The following is a 17,158-nucleotide window of genomic DNA, read 5'->3' as shown; positions in this document are numbered from 1 at the left end:
TTATCTGAGACTTAGGTGACTCAGCAGGAAATGGTTTTACAGAGTGCAAAAATTAATGTAACTCTTCAAGCTAATTTCTCCTGGAAGGGACCAATTCAGTTGTAGATGGAGGAGCTGAAGCCCCATGTGCATGTGAGGGGCTTAACGATTCAGGCAGAAACAGAGAAAGGGGTCAGCACTAACATAGCTAAGAATAAAACTTGAAGAAAACAGAAAAGCAGTGGCTTTGCTGTTCTTGTGATAAAAAGATGCACACGCAGAATATGTCCTCTTTCAGTATCTATAGAATGATTGAGAGGTGAAGACAGCAGCAGAGGCTGGCTGTGTCCTATGCTGTGGCCTGCACCATAGCCACACTTTGGGGACATTGGGTTCAGAGAGATGTCAGTCACAATCAAGTCTGCATCACTCAGCTTCTGTCTTGTGGTCTGTTATCCCAAAAGACAATGAGATGGATTCTCAGAAGGCGGCCTAGAATTATCCTACCTGCTCCTCATGGGGAAATTACAAGGCCCCCTGCAGATTCAGTGGCCCCAGGCTAGAGCTAGGCAGTGTCCATGGGCCTGTGGGGTCTTAACAGTTAAATCATAAGCTTCCAGAAATATGGGCACAAAAAAATTTGAGCTTTGGTTCATGTAAAACTCATTTTACTTGTTCTTTGCAAACAGTGTACTGATGTCATGGTGAGAACTTGGCCTTGTCATGGGGACCAAGAACGGGTGTGTAATCAGGCCAAGGGCCCTGTGCTGAGGTGCTGACTCAGAATGGCCTTAATTTCTGAGGAAACATGGGGCCCAGTGAGCTGATTTGCTCGCTGTTTTGGGAGAACCCCAGGAGCAGCCTGGCTGCTACCTCGTCCTTAGCCCAGAACTGCTTGAAGGAGTGCTGTTGGGGCAAGTCTGCTTTAACAAGACCTAGCTAGCACAGGTCCCTCCTATTCATTCCAGCCCTGGTCCACAGGCTCTGGAGTTCAACCTGGTAAGAAAAAGGAGTGCCCCTGGCTGGGTCTGGAGCTAGTAGTTCATGCCTGGAAAGGTCAGGGTGGAAACAGTTACAATGTGGATCTTCTACAGCCTAGTCAATGTGCTATCAATTAAACACGTACTACATATCACCATCCACTTCACTATAGATAGCCTCTGCCCATCAAGGCCTTTGAGTATTTACACTGCTTTACATAGCTTTATACTGGCCTTAGGAACTCTGGGCTTGAGTTTAAGAGAAGAGCCTGTCCCCCCTTCTCACAGTGGAGGGACAGGGCACAGGCCTATGCAGCAACCTGGACAGTTCCTAGCATTTTTATTTGCTTAATGCCAATATGGCCAGTTAGGTCAAGCACACTGTTTGTTCATGGCTTCAGCAACCATTGCCAAGTAGGGAAATGATGACCTCTTATGCACTCCAGTCTTCTGCCTGCTCCTTTTAAATCTGAACACAAACCTGGAGAAGCAAGACAGGATTGTGTTCAGGAGAAATCAGAAGAATAAAACAGTTCCACATTCTGTGCCACTCAGCTGTAGTAGGGCATCGAATTATTAAATTTCTTTCAAAAGGAGGGAAATGGTCAGGCTAAACGATCTCTCCTTTCTATTGGTACCTGTTTGGATTGTTGTGTAGCTGTTTGGTTTTTACCATGACACTAAATACACATTCTAGTCTCAAAACCATAGGATGAGGCCGGGATGGAATGTGTCAGTCACCAGCATGGACATATCAGCGGCCTGGGAGCAGTCCACAGCTTGCCTTCTCGAGAATTAACTGGGCTGAGTGACAGGCCGAGGAGTTCAGCACAGGCTTCTGTAGGAATACCCCCGCACTCTGCTTCCCTTACACAGACAGATGTGAGCAGATGGTCTACGTTTTCGGGCCTAGGGCCACTTACTTCTCAAAAGAAACTAGGGTGACTGCCCTCTTGGTCCACGTGTTTCCCACTCTTCCCCAACCGTTTTAATTCCAGGTGAGATCGGTGCACTGCAAAGCTGGCGACACAGTTGGCGAAGGAGACCTGCTGGTGGAGCTGGAGTGACGTCACCGTGCTCCCATTGGCGTTTCCATTATTCTCTACCCTCAGTTTGCTCCAGCGTTCACAGGGGCGCTCCTGTGCAGGTTCTACAGCATCGTGTTTATTCCCCAGAAGAAGCAAAACTGACATTCTGCCAAAAAAATCACCAATGGAAATTTTTATTGATATAAATACTTGTACATATGATTTGTACTTCTGCTGAGATTTCCTAGTGTCAAAATTAAATCAATAAAACCAAGCACTTGTCTAAATATTAGTTTGCCCTTTTTTTCTGAATGAAGACAATATACACAGAGGCGACAGGCTGTGCCAATTGACTGTAAATACTAGCATTTCCTTATGATCCTTTAAAAATTTATATAAATTCCAGCTCTGCTTCCAATTTTATAATCTGATTACCTTCCTTCTTCCATCATTCAGGACAGATTCCTAGGGCTCATTATTCACAAATTCCTCAGAGCAGGTAGCAGAGATGAAGGGTCTGGATGCCCCCTTCTGTGTGGGTCCACACAGAAGTCACATGGCATGACAAAAGAGATGGATCACCATTGGGGTTCTGTAGACTGGCACAGGGTGCTGCCTTCATTGATCCAATGACAAGCATGCTGTCCAGGTCCCTTTTCCTCTCTCCCTATGGCCAGGAGTCCTCACCTTCACTGTGGTGTGCAGGACAGCCAGCCCATCAGCTGATACCCATCTTTGCCTTTCTGTTTTGTGAAGCAAGTTTCCAATTAAGAAAAAGGGGCTAAAAATAAGTTGTGTTTCTGTGCCAGTAGCAGTTAGTGATCAGTCCACTATTATGTTGAAGAGTGAGTGAGCTCTCAGTGGAGTACCAGGGTGCTCAGCCAGCAGCTGCATTTGGGGCTGCAATTCTTGGAATCCATTTTCTACTTTACTAGGAGGCAGAAGCAGAATCATGTGCGACTTGCATCTACGCTGACAGATTATCAGATGGAGGTGGATGGTAATTGGTACTTCGTGTCTTCCTAACATTATTTTAAGTGCTGTTTGTATTTGGAAGCAAAGCCTTCTGTCAGGCCCAAGGAACAAATTACTAATGTGTTGGTTCTTCTGAAAGGCCTACCCCCAAGGGCTGCACCTTCAGGTGCAGAGATGGGCTGGGCTGCTGAGAGCGGGGCACCCATCAACAACAAAGTCTGAGGTCTCAGCTGTCTCCCAGCAAGCCACTGCTCCTGACTCTGCTGAATTAGAGTGAAAAACACCTTCTACCAAGTAAGTACATCAGAAAGACCACACAGCAACAGTATACTTATGTTTTAATGGCTGTTTTAATAGTTTGTATGTGATCTGGAAACTGGAAGAGTGATGGAGCACACAGTCTGGGTGCAGCAGGCTTTTCTCGAAGGTGGTTTCCATTGAGCCTCCCCAAACCAGCATTTCCCACCAATTTTTCTTTCCCCTTTTTCAAGACAGCGTTTCTCTGTAGTTTTGGTGCCTGTCCTGGATCTCGCTCTGTAGACCAGGCTGGCCTTGAACTCACAGAGATCCACCTGGCTCTGCCTCCTGAGTGCTGGGATTAAAGGTGTGGGAATCAATACATTAGGTTCTGAGATCTAACTGCAGCCAGGTCTTTAGTCACAGAAGATGCTGACTTAAGGTTAGAGCAAAGCAAATCAAAAAAGGAGTACCAGATGCTCTGTAACTGACATTTAGGGGACTTCAGCCCAGAGTGTTTCTCATCTAGTACCTGCAGACTCAGGAGCTCCTTGAATAGCAAGCAATAGTAAGTAACATCAGAGTATGTGCAAAATTTGTGTCAAGAGACCTTTTGTCAACATGTTTTATAGACAGATGTTAAGCCAGGAAAGCTCTGCTTATGCCAGGCAGCCACTGGGCTCCTTCCATCCTGTTAGCATCCGGGGCATTCGCCCCTCACCTGTTTTCCCGAGGGTTGTAGCGTAGCCCATGTGGGCCCTCGGAATCATAGCTTTTATGGTAGGGGAGATGTATCCACTCAGGTGCGTAGGTGGCCGTACTGTACACGAAGCACTGGAGGCTGTCCCCAGGGCCACTAGCACCCTCCCACTCAAGCACCCGCACCTGCAGGGCTGTGCGCTGGTACATGTTGGGGCAGCCTTCGAAGTCATCCAGGAAACGCAACATCTGTTCATCTACCTTGTAGATCTCACCTGCCACACAGTGGCCCTTGCCTGGCAGGTGAAGCAGCCATGGTATGTTGTGCTCGCCAGCAATCACCAGTGGGAAGGACTCAACTGTGCAGCCCTGGCCTCGGAAGGCTGCTGAGCCATGTGACTGGTCCAGCATGACTTTGTGGTTGGGCTGGCCTCGTTTCAGGGTGCCATACACGAAGATGTGGGCCATCTAGCTGTGGATGCTAGGGAGGAGAGAGCAAGTAGGCATGTCAGCAGGTGAGCAGCTCCCTCGGGGCATCCTCCAGACTTGGGGCAACACCACCACATTCACTCCACTCTGCTGGCCCAGAGTGGAAGGAAGAGAAGCCACAATGTCCTAGTTAAACCTCGCCTATGGACACAGAAGCTCATATTGTCTTCATGTTATGAAATGCTTTCTCTAGCTATTTAAAAAAACTGAAAGAGGCACTAGGCCATCCTGCCTTGGAGTTTGCAATCTTGAACCTAGAAAGAGAAGCAAATATCACTGACTTTAAAAATCTGGGCTGGAGGCAAGGTGTGGTGTGACACATACCTTTAACTCTAGCACTTGGGAGGGAGGTAAATCTGAGTTCCAGACCAGCCTGGTCTGCATAGCAAGCCCTAGGTCAGCCAAGGCTATCTAGTGAGACAAAATCTGAGCTAAGGGTGTAACTTAGACTCCAAGACTTAAAGGAAGAACACTTACTAAGCACCATGGTGTGTATATGGCAGGGAGATCTTCCATGTGTTCTAAGCACTCAGAGCTCAAGTGATCCTCCTGCCTCAGCTTTCTGAGTAGCTGGCATTAGAATATCAGTACACCTGGCAAACGCACCCACAGCAATGCTAAGGTGGGAAGAGGAGGTATGTCAGCCCCTCTGTACCACCAGGGCAGGCTGATCCAGATCTCACAAAGATCTCAAGCACAGCCCACATATGGAGACAGCCCCTGAGCATCTCACGTAGGAGGTCAGAGTGGGGCTGGGATAGAAAAAAGGCCTGCATTTACCATTTCATACCCAACATGTTCTCTCCACCTGACCTGCCATCCTCCTGAATGAGCCGGCACCGTTTCTGTCAGTGCGTCTGACTTCTGCACTGGAGCCGTGCATATTCCACTAAGGCACACAGGGCACTGGAGTAGGAGTGCCTCTCTAGCATCGTTTTGTTGTTGTTGGAATTTAAAATTGCTCTGTGTGCTTTGTTTTGCATATGGGCCTCCTGCTCAGGTTTCTGTAGTGGTAACCCAGCCCCACCTTTTCTGGAAGCCATCAGGATGTCCCTAGCCACTTCAGTGTTAGAGCTGTCCTTTCCTTGGACTCCTCAGGGCTGACAAATCCTCTGTCTCCTGGTGAACAGTGTGGCTGGAAGGGAATTGAGGGACTCTTGTCCTGAGGGGGTTTAGGTGTGCTAGGGATTTGCTGGGATGCCTGAGCTCTTCTTGTGTCCTGAAATGAGGCTCTTACATTCCCTGGCCCTTTGGTTTCTGAAAAGTTATGATGGGGATTCAAGCGAACTCTCCTATCCCATTTCTCTATTAGGTTTGTTTTCAGGTTATTAGCAATAGATCTATTTTACAGACAGTGTTGAGGGTCTAGTGCAGGCTCACCCTACCTGCTACCATCCACAGATCCTTTCTGCAGCACATCCCAACTTGTCTGCCCAGCAAGCACTCCCACATGCTTCTCCCGAGTCTAACCCAATGAGCCTCCCTGTCCTGTCCTGTCCAGGAACCCTCTGCACAACCCACCAGACCTAGCCCAAGTCCTAGTCTGGCACACCTGCCTGACTGTGACCTTTCTCCAGTCAGGAACCACACTCCTTGCCACCAACCACAGGTCCCTCGCTTTCCATCTCCATGTCCAACCCCTCCACCCAGCTAGAGCTTCAACACCTTTCTCCAGGGTATAGCCAGGTGAATCACCATGATCCTCCCCAATCTGCCAGGTCTAGCCCAGGTCCCACATCTACCAGTACCCAGGTTCTGTTTGGCCACCCCTTCTCCTGCACTGCAATCAATCCCTACAGTTCTGCCTGGAACCACCCTACCTTTATCTTTATACCACATAACCCAAAGGTCCCTACCATAACACTTTCAACCTTTCCACTCAGCCAGATCTACCCCCATACTCTAGGCTAGGTCCAAGAGGCAATTCCTGTACACTAGCTCAGCTCCCCCACCCCAACTGTCCATCTGAAGCCATTTCCAAATTCTAGGCCCAATCCATCCACACGTCCTCTCTTCTGCCCCAACCTGCTCTGTCCATATCAGACTCAGAACTAACAAAAGAAGTCCATGTGCCCAGATACTGCAAAACTACAAACAATATGAAAGATAGCCAGTATCTACTCTCTAAAATCTGCCAGTCCTATAGAAGTGTTTGCCAATGATTGCCAGCATGAACCCAGGACAATCATAAATTTCATCAAAGAATTCAAAAAATTTAAAGAAGATACAAACAGCTCAATGAAACTAAAGAGAATAAGCCTGAGTGAAGCCCAAACATAAGGCTGATGGAAATGACAAAGACAACCTAGGACTTTTGAGAATGGAATTAAATTAGGAGATATAAACATTGAAGCTGAAATGAAGATGGAATTGTAAAACCCGATAACTCAACTAGAAAACTCAAAAAGCCTTACAAGTAGAGTGAATGAACAGAAAACATATCAAGAATCAAAGATAGAGGATCTAGATGAAATAAGGGGGGAAAATTAAAAACACAAAGGAATATACAGGGAATGTGAGACACCTTAAAAAAAAAACTTCGAATTATAGGCACAGATGAGGAAGAAGACTCCCAAGTCAATGGCATAGACCAGATCTTCAAAAAGATCATAAAGAAATCTTCCCCAAACTAGGAAAGACACATCCCTACAGATACAAGAAGCATACATAACACCAAATATACAAGATCAGAAAAGGAAATCTCCACAACATATTATAGTTAAAGCACTAAATACACATACAAAGAATGTATAATGAAGTTACAAGAGAAACAAAATCCAAGTTATATAATGAAGAAAAACCGATTAGAGTAACAGCCGATTTCTCAATAGAAAGGTTGAAAGCCAGAAGAGCCTGAAGCAATGCATTCCACTTCCTAAAAGACCATGATGGCCAGCATAGACTGATATACACAGCAAGACTATCTGCCATAATTGAAGGAGAAAGAAAAACTTTTCACAATATAAGCAGCCTAAAATTATATTCAACAAACCAAATGTAAAGAAAATGGAGCAATATTTTGGGCTGAAGAGAGGAATGAGCATAGCTGATAGACTGTGGAAAGAAATGGAAAGCCACAATTATTAAAACACAAATTATCAATGAGAACACAACACTAAAAATAACACAATGACTGCAATTAACACACACATTTCAATAATAACTTTAAATATCAATGCCTCAATTCTCCAATCAAAAGACAAAATGACTGAATGGATCAAAAAACAAAATCCATCTATTGTCTACAAGAAAGACAACTCAGCTTTAAAGATAGGCACTGAGTTAGAGTCAAATGATGGACAAAAGTGCTCCACACAGACTGGACCTGGAAGCAAGCAGGTGTCACTATCCTAATACCTGACACAGCGTGCTAATCAGAAGAGATAGCGGGACACTTCGTCCTTATCAAGGGAGCAGTTAGCTAAGATGACATTACCATATTAAACAGATAGGCAACAAATTCTGGGGTGCCCAATTTCATAAAATTTCATTTCTACTACTGAGATTTAAAGATTTAATGAACCCATTAATAGTAAGTGATTTCAATATACCAATTTTTCCAATAGACAGGAGTCTTGGTTACTGTTCTATTGCTATGAAGAGACACCATGGCCAAGGCAGTTTATAAAAGAAAGCATTTAATTGGGGGTTTGCTCAGTTTCAGAGAGTTAGTTCAAAATCATCATTGTGGGGAAGCATGGTAGCAAGCAGGTAGGCAAGGCACTGGCTGGAGCAGTAGTGAAGAATTTACATCTTATCTACGAGTTGGAGGCAGAGAGTGTCTGGTGTGGGCTTTTGATACCTTAAAGCCCCCCCCCCCCATGATACATCTGCTCCAACAAGGCCATATCTCCTAATCTTTCCCCAAATAGGGACCAAACATTCAAATATATCAGCCTCTGGGGAGGCCATTCTCATTCAAACAAGTTATCTGAACAAAAACAGTGAAACATCAGAATTAACACTGACATCATATACCAAATGGACTTTATATATATATATATATATATATATATATATATATATATATATATATATATATATATATATATATATATATATATTCCACCCAAACACCAAAGAATATACATTCTACTTAACAGCACATGGAAGCTTTTCTAAAATGCACCACATTCTAGGACAAAAACCCTTTATAAATTCAAAAAGATTGAAATCAATCCTTGTACCCTATCTAACCACAAAGCAATAAAACTTAAAACTGAGCCAGGAGGTGGTGGCGCACATCTTTAATCCCAGCACTCAGGAGGCAGAGCTAGGTTGATCTCTGTGAGTTTGAGGCCAGCCTGGCCTCAGAGTGAGATCCAGGACAGGCACCAAACCAATACGGAGAAACCCTGTCTCGGAAAAATAAATAAATAAATATAAATAAAAATAAAAAATAAAAAAAAAACACAAAACAAAAATACCTTAAAACTGACAACAAACAAATCTCTAGTCAGTATACACACTAAAGGAGATTAAAAACTCATTAATGAATGATGAATGAATGGGTCAAAGAAGAAACCAAGAAAGAAATAAACAATTTCCTGGAACTAAATGAGAATGAAAATATAACAAAACCTCTGGAAAACATTGAAAACACACCTACAAGGGAAATGTATAGCTTCTATATGTGTCTATGTTAAAATCAAAGGCATGGTGGAACACGCCTTTCATCCAAGCACTTTGGAGGCAGAGTAGATCTCGGAGTTCCAGCTCAGCCTGATATATGTAGCAAGTTCCAGAACAGCCAGAGCTATGTAGAAACTTTGTCTCTCCGCCACCTCCCCCAAAATAATTCAAAAAGAGCACAAATAAATGGCTTAGTTGATGCAACTACAAAAGTTGGAAAATAAGAACAAACCAAATCCAAACTCAGTCATGGCAAGAATAAAAGGAGAATCCAATGAAATAGAAACAAAGAAAACAATACAAAGAATCAACAAATCTAAGAGCTGGCTCTTTGAGAAGACAAATCAAAGTACATAACCTTGGCCCAACTAACCAAAAGAAATAAAGAATCCAAATTAACAGAATCAGAAATGAACAGGGAAACATTACTACAGACACTAAAGAAACTCAGAGTATTATAAAGGAATACTTTAAAAACCTATACTTCTAAAACAATCATCCATCACGACCAAGTAGGATTCATCCCAGGGATGCAAGGATGGTTCAACATACGAAAATCAGTCAATGTAATACACCATAAAAACAAACTGAAAGAAAAAAAAACACATAATCATCTCCTTAGATGCTGAAAAAGCCTTTGACAAAATCCAACACCCCTTCATGATAAAGGTCTTAGAAAGATCAGGAATACAAGGAACATTTCTAAACATAATAAAAGCAATTTATAGCAAGCCAACAGCAAACATCAAATTAAATGGAGAGAAACTCAAAGCGATACCACTAAATTCAGGAACAAGACAAGGCTGTCCACTCTCCCCATATTTATTCAATATAGAACTAGAAGTTCTAGCTAGAGCAATAAGACGACAAAAGGAGATCAAAGGGATACAAATTGGCAAGGAAGAAGTCAAACTTTCACTATTTGCAGATGATATGATAGTATACATAAGTGACCCCAAAAACTCTACCAGGGAACTCCTACAGCTGATAAACTCCTTCAGTAAAGTGGCAGGATACAAGATCAACTCAAAAAAATCAGTAGCCCTCCTATACACAAATGATAAAAGGGCTGAGAAAGAAGTCAGAGAAACATCACCCTTTACAATAGCCACAAATAATAAAAAATACCTTGGGATAACACTAACTAAACAAGTGAAAGACCTTTTTGATAAGAACTTTAAATCTCTAAAGAAAGAAATTGAAGAAGATATCAGAAAATGGAAGGATCTCCCATGCTCATGGATAGGTAGGATTAACATAGTAAAAATGGCAATCTTACCAAAAGCAATCTACAGATTCAATGCAATCCCCATCAAAATACCAACACAATTCTTCACAGACTTGGAAAGAAAAATACTCAACTTTATATGGAAAAACAAAAGACCCAGGATAGCCAAAAGAATCCTATACGATAAAGCAACCCTTGGAGGCATCACCATCCCTGACCTCAAACTCTACTATAGAGCTATAGTAATAAAAACAGCTTGGTACTGGTATAAAAACCGACATACAGACCAATGGAATCGAATTGAAGACCCTGACATTAATCCATGCACATATGAACACCTGGTTTTTGACAAAGGAGCCAAAACTATACAATGGAACAAAGAAAGTATCTTCAAAAATGGTGCTGGCATAACTGGATGTCAATATGTAAAAGATTACAAATAGATCCATATCTGTCACCATGCACAAAACTCAAGTCCAAGTGGATCAAATACCTAAACATAAATCCAGTTACACTAAACTTAATAGAAAAAAAGATAGGAAGCACTCTTGAACGCATTGGCACCGGAGACCATTTCCTAAATAAAACACCAACAGCACAGACCCTGAGCACAACAATTAATAAATGGGACCTCTCGAAACTGAGAAGCTTTTGCAGGGCAAAAGACACAGTCAATAAGACAAAAAGACAGCCAACAGATTGGGAAAAGATCTTCACCAACCCCACATCTGACAGAGGATTGATCTCCACAATATATAAAGGACTCAAGAAACTAGACATCAAAGTACTGAACAGTCCAATTAAAAAATGGGCTAAAGAGCTAAACAGAGAATTCACAAAACAAGAACTACAAATGGCTGAAAGACATTTAAAGAAATGCTCAACATCCTTAATCATCAGAGAAATGCAAATCAAAACGACTCTGAGATACCACCTTACACCTGTTAGAATGGCTACGATCAAAAACACCAATGACAACCAATGTTGGAGAGGATGTGGAGCAAAGGGAACACTCCTCCACTGTTGGTGGGAATGTAAACTTGTACAACCACTGTGGAAATCAGTATGGCGGTCTCTCAGAAAATTAGGAATTGAACTACCTCAAGACCCAGCCATCCCACTCTTGGGCATATACCCAAGGGATGCTGATTCATACCATAAAGATACATGCTCAGCTATGTTCATAGCAGCACTATTTGTAATAGCCAGAACCTGGAAACAACCTAGATGCCCATCAACGGAAGAATGGATGAAAAAAATGTGGTACATATACACAATGGAGTACTACTCAGCAGAGAAAAACAATGAAAGCATGAAATTTGCAGGCAAATGGATGGAACTAGAAAAAATCATCCTGAGTGAGGTAACCCAAACCCAGAAAGACAGTTATGGTATGTACTCACTCATAGGTGGATTCTAGATATAAAATAAAGAACAATCAGACCACAACCCATAGAACCATAGAGGCTATATATATAGCATGGAGGTCCCTAGGACGACTGTGGCTTATAATAAATTTCAGTTTTATTCAATTATTGAAAAAAATTAGCCAAATGAATGGAAACACATGAACTATGAACCAAAGGCTGAGGGCCCCCAGCTGGATCAGGCCCTCTGAATAGGTGAGACAGTTGATTGGCTTGATCTGTTAGGGAGGCATCTAGGCAGTGGGACCAAGGACTGTGTTCATTGCATGAGTTGGCTGTTTGAAACCTGGGGCTTATGCAGGGACACTTGGCTCAGTCTGGGAGGAAGGGACTGGACCTGCCTGGACTGAGTCTACCAGGTTGATCGCAGTCCTCGGGGAGGCTTTGCCCTGGCGGAGGTGGGAATGGGGGGTAGGCTGGGGGGGAGGAGAGGAGGGGGGAGGGGGGAGAATAGGGGATCCCGTGACTGATATGTAGAACTGAATGGTATTGTAAAATAAATAAATAAATATATATATATATAAATAAAAAAAATAAAAAAAAAAAAACACCTATACTTCTAGCCGGGCGTTGGTGGCACACGCCTTTAATCCCAGCACTCGGGAGGCAGAGCCAGGAGGGTCTCTGTGAGTTCGAGGCCAGCCTAGGCTACCAAGTGAGCTCCAGGAAAGGCGCAAAGCTACAGAGAAACCTTGTCTCGAAAAACCAAAAAAACAAAAACCTATACTTCTTTGTTTTACATCTAGTATCCTCCTATGAGTGAGTACATACCATGTTTGTCTTTCTGAGTCTGGGTTACCTCACTCAGGATGATTTTTTCTAGATCCATCCATTTGCCTGCAAACTTCATGATGTCATTGTTTTTCTCTGCTGAGTAGTATTCCATTGTGTATATGTACCACATTTTCTTTATCCATTCTTCAGTTGAAGGGCATCTAGGTTGTTTCCAGGTTCTGGCCATTACAAACAATGCTGATATGAACATAGCTGAGCAAGTGCCCTTGTGGTATGATTGAGCATCCCTTGGGTATATAGCTGGATCTTGGGGGAGATTGATTCCCAATTTTCTAAGAAAGCGCCATATTGATTTCAAAAGTGGTTGTACAAGCTTGCATTCCCACCAGCAGTGGAGGAGAGTTCACCTAGCTTCACATTCTCTCCAGCACAAGCTGTCTTCAGTGTTTTTGATCTTAGCCATTCTGACAGGCATAAGGTGGTATCTCAGAGTCGTTTTGATTTGCATTTCCCTGATGATTAGGGATGTTGAGCAATTCCTTAAATGTCTTTCAGCCATTTGAACTTCCTCTGTTGAGAATTCTCTGTTTAGCTCTATAGCCCATTTCTTAATTGGACTGTTGGGCATTTTGATGTCTAAGTTCTTGAGTTCTTTATATATTCTGGATATCAACCTGTCAGATGTGGGGTTGGGGAAGACCTTTTCCCATTCTGTAGGCTGTCACTTTGCCTTGTTGACCGTATCCTTTGCTCTACAAAAGCTTCTCATTTTCAAGAGGTCCCATTGATTGTTTCTCTCAGTGTCTGTGCTACTGGTGTTATATTTAGGAAGTGATCTCCGGTGCCAATGTGTTCAAGACTACTTCCTACTTTCTCTTCTATCAGGTTCAGAGTAGCTGGATTTATGTTGAGGTCTTTAATCCACTTTGACTTAAGTTTTGGGCACAGTGACAGATATGGATCTATTTGCAGCCTTCTACACGTTGATATCCAGTTATGCCAGCACCATTTGTTGAAGATGCTTTCTTTTTTCCATTGTACACTTTTGGCTTCTTTGTCAAAAATTATATGTTCATAGGTGTGCGGATTAATGTCAGGGTCTTCAGTTCGATTATATTGGTCCACATGTCGGTTTTTATGCCAGTACCAAGCTGTTTTTATTACTGTAGCTCTATAGTAGAGCTTGAAGTCAGGGATCGTGATGCCTCCAGAGGTGGTTTTATTGTAGAGGATTCTTTTGGCTATCCTGGGTTTTTTGTTTTTCCATATGAAGTTGAGTATTATTCTTTCCAGGTCTGTGAAGAATTGTGTTGGTATTTTGATGGGGATTGCATTGAATCTGTAGATTGCTTTGGTAAGATTGACATTTTTTACTATGTTAATCCTGCCTATCCATGAGCATGGGAGATCTTTCCATTTTCTGACATCTTCTTCAATTTCTTTTTTTCAGGGACTTAAAGTTCTTGTCATATAGGTCCTTCCCTTGCTTAGTTAGAGTTACCCCAAGGTATTTTATATCATCTGTGGCTATTATAAAAGGTGATGTATCTCTGATTTCCTTCTCAGCCTGTTTGTCAATTGTATATAGGAGGCCTACTGATTTTTTTGAGTTGATCTTGTATCCTGCTATGTTGCTGAGGGTGTTTACAAGCTGTATCAGTTCCTTGGTTGAATCTTTGGGGTCACTGAAGTATACTATCATGTCATCTGCAAATAGGGAAAGCTTGACTTTTTCCTTTCCAATTTGTATCCCCTTAATCTCCTTATGTTGTCTTATTGCTCTGGCTAAAACTTTAAGTACTATATTGAATAAATATGGGGAGAGCGGACAGCCTTGGAGGCTACCTAGAAAACAGGACCCCAAGAAAGACACAGGGATCGCCCAATGACAGAAAAAATGGATGAGATCTACATGAACAACCTGGACATGAGTGGGGGTAATAAAGGGCAAGCGTCAAGGGAAAGAGAGCTTAGGGGAGCGGGAGATCCCAGCTGGATCAAGAACAGAGGGGGAGAACAAGGAATAAGAGACCATGATAAATGATGACCACATGAGAATAGGAAGAAGCAAAGTGCTAGAGAGGTCCACAGAAATCCACAAAGATACCTCCACAATAGACTACTGGCAATGGTTGAGAGATAGCCTGAACTGACCTACTCTGGAGATAAGATAAACACCCTAACTGTCGTGCTAGAAACCTCATCCAATGACTGAGGGAACCAGATGCAGAGATCCACCGCCAGGCCCCAGGTGGAGCTCCAGGAGTCCAATTGGTGAGAAAGGGGGGGTTTGTATGAGCGAGAATTGTTGAGACCAAGGTTGGATAAAGCACAGGGACAAATAGCCAAACGAATGGAAACACATGAACTATGAACCAATAGCTGAGGAGCCCCCAACTGGATCAGGCCCTCTGGATAAGTGAGATAGTTGATTAGCTTGATCTGTTTGGGAGGCATCCAGGCAGTGGGACTGGGTCCTGTCCTCAGTGCATGTGTTGGCTGTTTGGAACCTGGGGCTTATACAGGGACACTTGGCTCAGCCTGGGAGGGGGGGGACTGGACCTGCCTGGACTGAATCTACCAGGTTGAACTCAATCCTCAGGGGAGTCTTTTCCATGGAGGAGATGGGAATGGGGGATGGGTCAGGGGGAAAGGCAGGGGGGCAGGAGGGGGGAGAACAAGGGAATCCGTGGCTGATATGTGACATTAAATTATAAAATAAAATTAAAAAAAATATTTATCAAAAAAACCCTATACTTCATTAGGCTGAAAAACCTAGAAGAAATGGATGAATTTCTAGATTCAGCCAAATCACCAAAATTAAATAAAGAAGTCAACAACATAAAGAGACCTATATCAAATTAGGGGATTGAAATAGTAATAAATATCCTTCCAGTTAAGAGAAGTCCAGGACCAGATCGATGCATAGTAGAATTCTACCACTTTCAAAAAAGACCTATAGCCAATCCTTAAACTATTCAAGAAAAAAAAAAGGAAGAAGGAAAGAAAACAGGAGGAGGAGTACTCCCAATCCAAACCCTTTGATCACTCTAACACCAGAACCAGGTAAAGACTCAACAAAGAAAAATACAGGCCAATATAGCTGATGAACATAGATGCTAAAAAGCTCGATAAAATACTTGTAAAATGAATACAGACATATAAAAAAGACCATACACCATGACCAACTTGGCTTCCCCTGAAATATAGGACAGTTCAGCATACCCAGTGAGCACATGAGTTCAGTATACCCAGTGAGCACATGCAACAAACCACACAAGTTGACTTCAAAGACAAAATCACATGATCACCTCAGCAGATGCAGAAAAGGCTTGACAAAATCCAACATACCTTCATTACAGAAGTCTGTAGCTGAAGTTTTCCCATGTCCCGGAAGTCCTAGAGAATGTAGGACTAGAGGTAATATACCTCAACACAAAAGCTATATATGAGAAACCCACAGCAACATCATCTTAAATGGAGAAAAGCTTGAAGCAATCTCACTGAAGTTAGAAATGGGACAGGGCTGTCCACTATCTCCACTTCGTTTCAATATTTGCTCAAAGTACTGGCTGGAACAAAAAGGGAACAAACAGAAGGAATCCAAAGGGATACAAGTGGGGAAAGAAGTCAAACTATCCCTATTTGCAGATGAACTAATACTATACCTCCAAGATCCCCAACATTCTACCAGAAAACTTCTAGAAACAAAAACAAATTCAGCAATGTGAGAAGATACAGAATCAACTTACATAATTTTTCTATACACCAACAACAAACACGCATAGAAATCATGGACACATTCCCATTCACAATAGCCTCAAAGAAATTAAAATATCTAGGAATTAACCTAACTAAGGAAATGAAGAACCTCTACAATGAACACTTTAAACCTCTGAAGAAAGAGATAAAGACACTAGAAAATGAAAAGACATCCCTTGCTCATGAATTTGAATTAATGTTGTAAAAATGACCATTTTACCAAAAGCTATTTACAGATTCAATGCAATCCCAATAAAAATTCCCATTGCATTATTTACAGAAATAAGAGAAATCCTACAATTCATATGAAACTACAAAAGACCTCAGCCAAAATAATCCACAGCAAAAAGAACAATGCTGGAGGGATTAATAGTTTAGATTTGAAGATACATTGCAGAGCCATAGTAATAAAAATACGGTACTTGCACAAAAACAGACCAATGGAACAAAATTGAAGACCCAAAAGTGAGTGAGTATATGTAACTTCAGTCATATAATAATTGACAAAGATGCCAAAACCTTAGACTTGAGAAAAGAAAGCATCTTCTACAAATGGTGCTGGAAAAACTAATGTCCACGTGCAGAAGAATGAATTAGACCCTCATCTATAACCGTGCATGAAAACTAACTCCACATGGGTCAAGGACTGAAATGTGAATCTGGAAACATCAAAACTGCTGGAAAAAAACATACGCAGTCCCCTCATGACACAGGCGCAGGAAAGTACTTTCTGAGTAAGACTCTATCTGCCCAAGAATCAAGGCCAAAACTGACAAGTGAGACTTCATAAAATTAAAAAGCTTCTGTTCAGCTAAAGAAACAATCAACAGAGGAAGCCTGCAGAATGGGAGAGAATCTTTGCCACTTATATATCTAACAGAGGATTAATATTCATTAATATATGAAGAACTCAAAAAAAGGAGTTAAAAAACAAAACAAATGACCAATTCAAAAAATGGGACTGGGATCTGAACAGAGAGTTCTCAC

The 17,158-nt window shown here is 42.2% G+C and overlaps 2 protein-coding genes across 5 annotated transcripts in view; one reads left to right on the top strand and one right to left on the bottom strand.

The window, feature by feature from the left end:
* The window catches only part of Pcca (propionyl-CoA carboxylase subunit alpha), a 359,306-nt gene extending 357,032 nt beyond the window's left edge, over positions 1-2,274 (top strand). Inside the window, exon 24 of the mRNA XM_028868277.2 lies at positions 1,958-2,274. Within this exon, the coding sequence (XP_028724110.1) occupies positions 1,958-2,026 (69 nt within the window). The 3' untranslated portion in view covers positions 2,027-2,274. The remainder of the gene's footprint in view (positions 1-1,957) is intronic.
* Positions 2,166-17,158, bottom strand: part of Ggact (gamma-glutamylamine cyclotransferase) — a 33,449-nt gene continuing 18,456 nt past the window's right edge. For all 4 annotated transcript variants that reach the window (XM_028868280.2, XM_028868281.2, XM_028868283.2 and 1 more), the window contains one exon: positions 2,166-4,379. In XM_028868280.2, the coding sequence (XP_028724113.1) occupies positions 3,917-4,366 (450 nt within the window). In that variant the 5' untranslated portion in view covers positions 4,367-4,379 and the 3' untranslated portion in view covers positions 2,166-3,916. The remainder of the gene's footprint in view (positions 4,380-17,158) is intronic.

Source organism: Peromyscus leucopus, chromosome 9 (genome assembly GCF_004664715.2).
Source record: "Peromyscus leucopus breed LL Stock chromosome 9, UCI_PerLeu_2.1, whole genome shotgun sequence".
Lineage (NCBI taxonomy): Eukaryota > Metazoa > Chordata > Mammalia > Rodentia > Cricetidae > Peromyscus > Peromyscus leucopus.
Note: the sequence above shows the minus strand (reverse complement) of the source record. Positions and strands in the feature narration are given on the sequence as shown.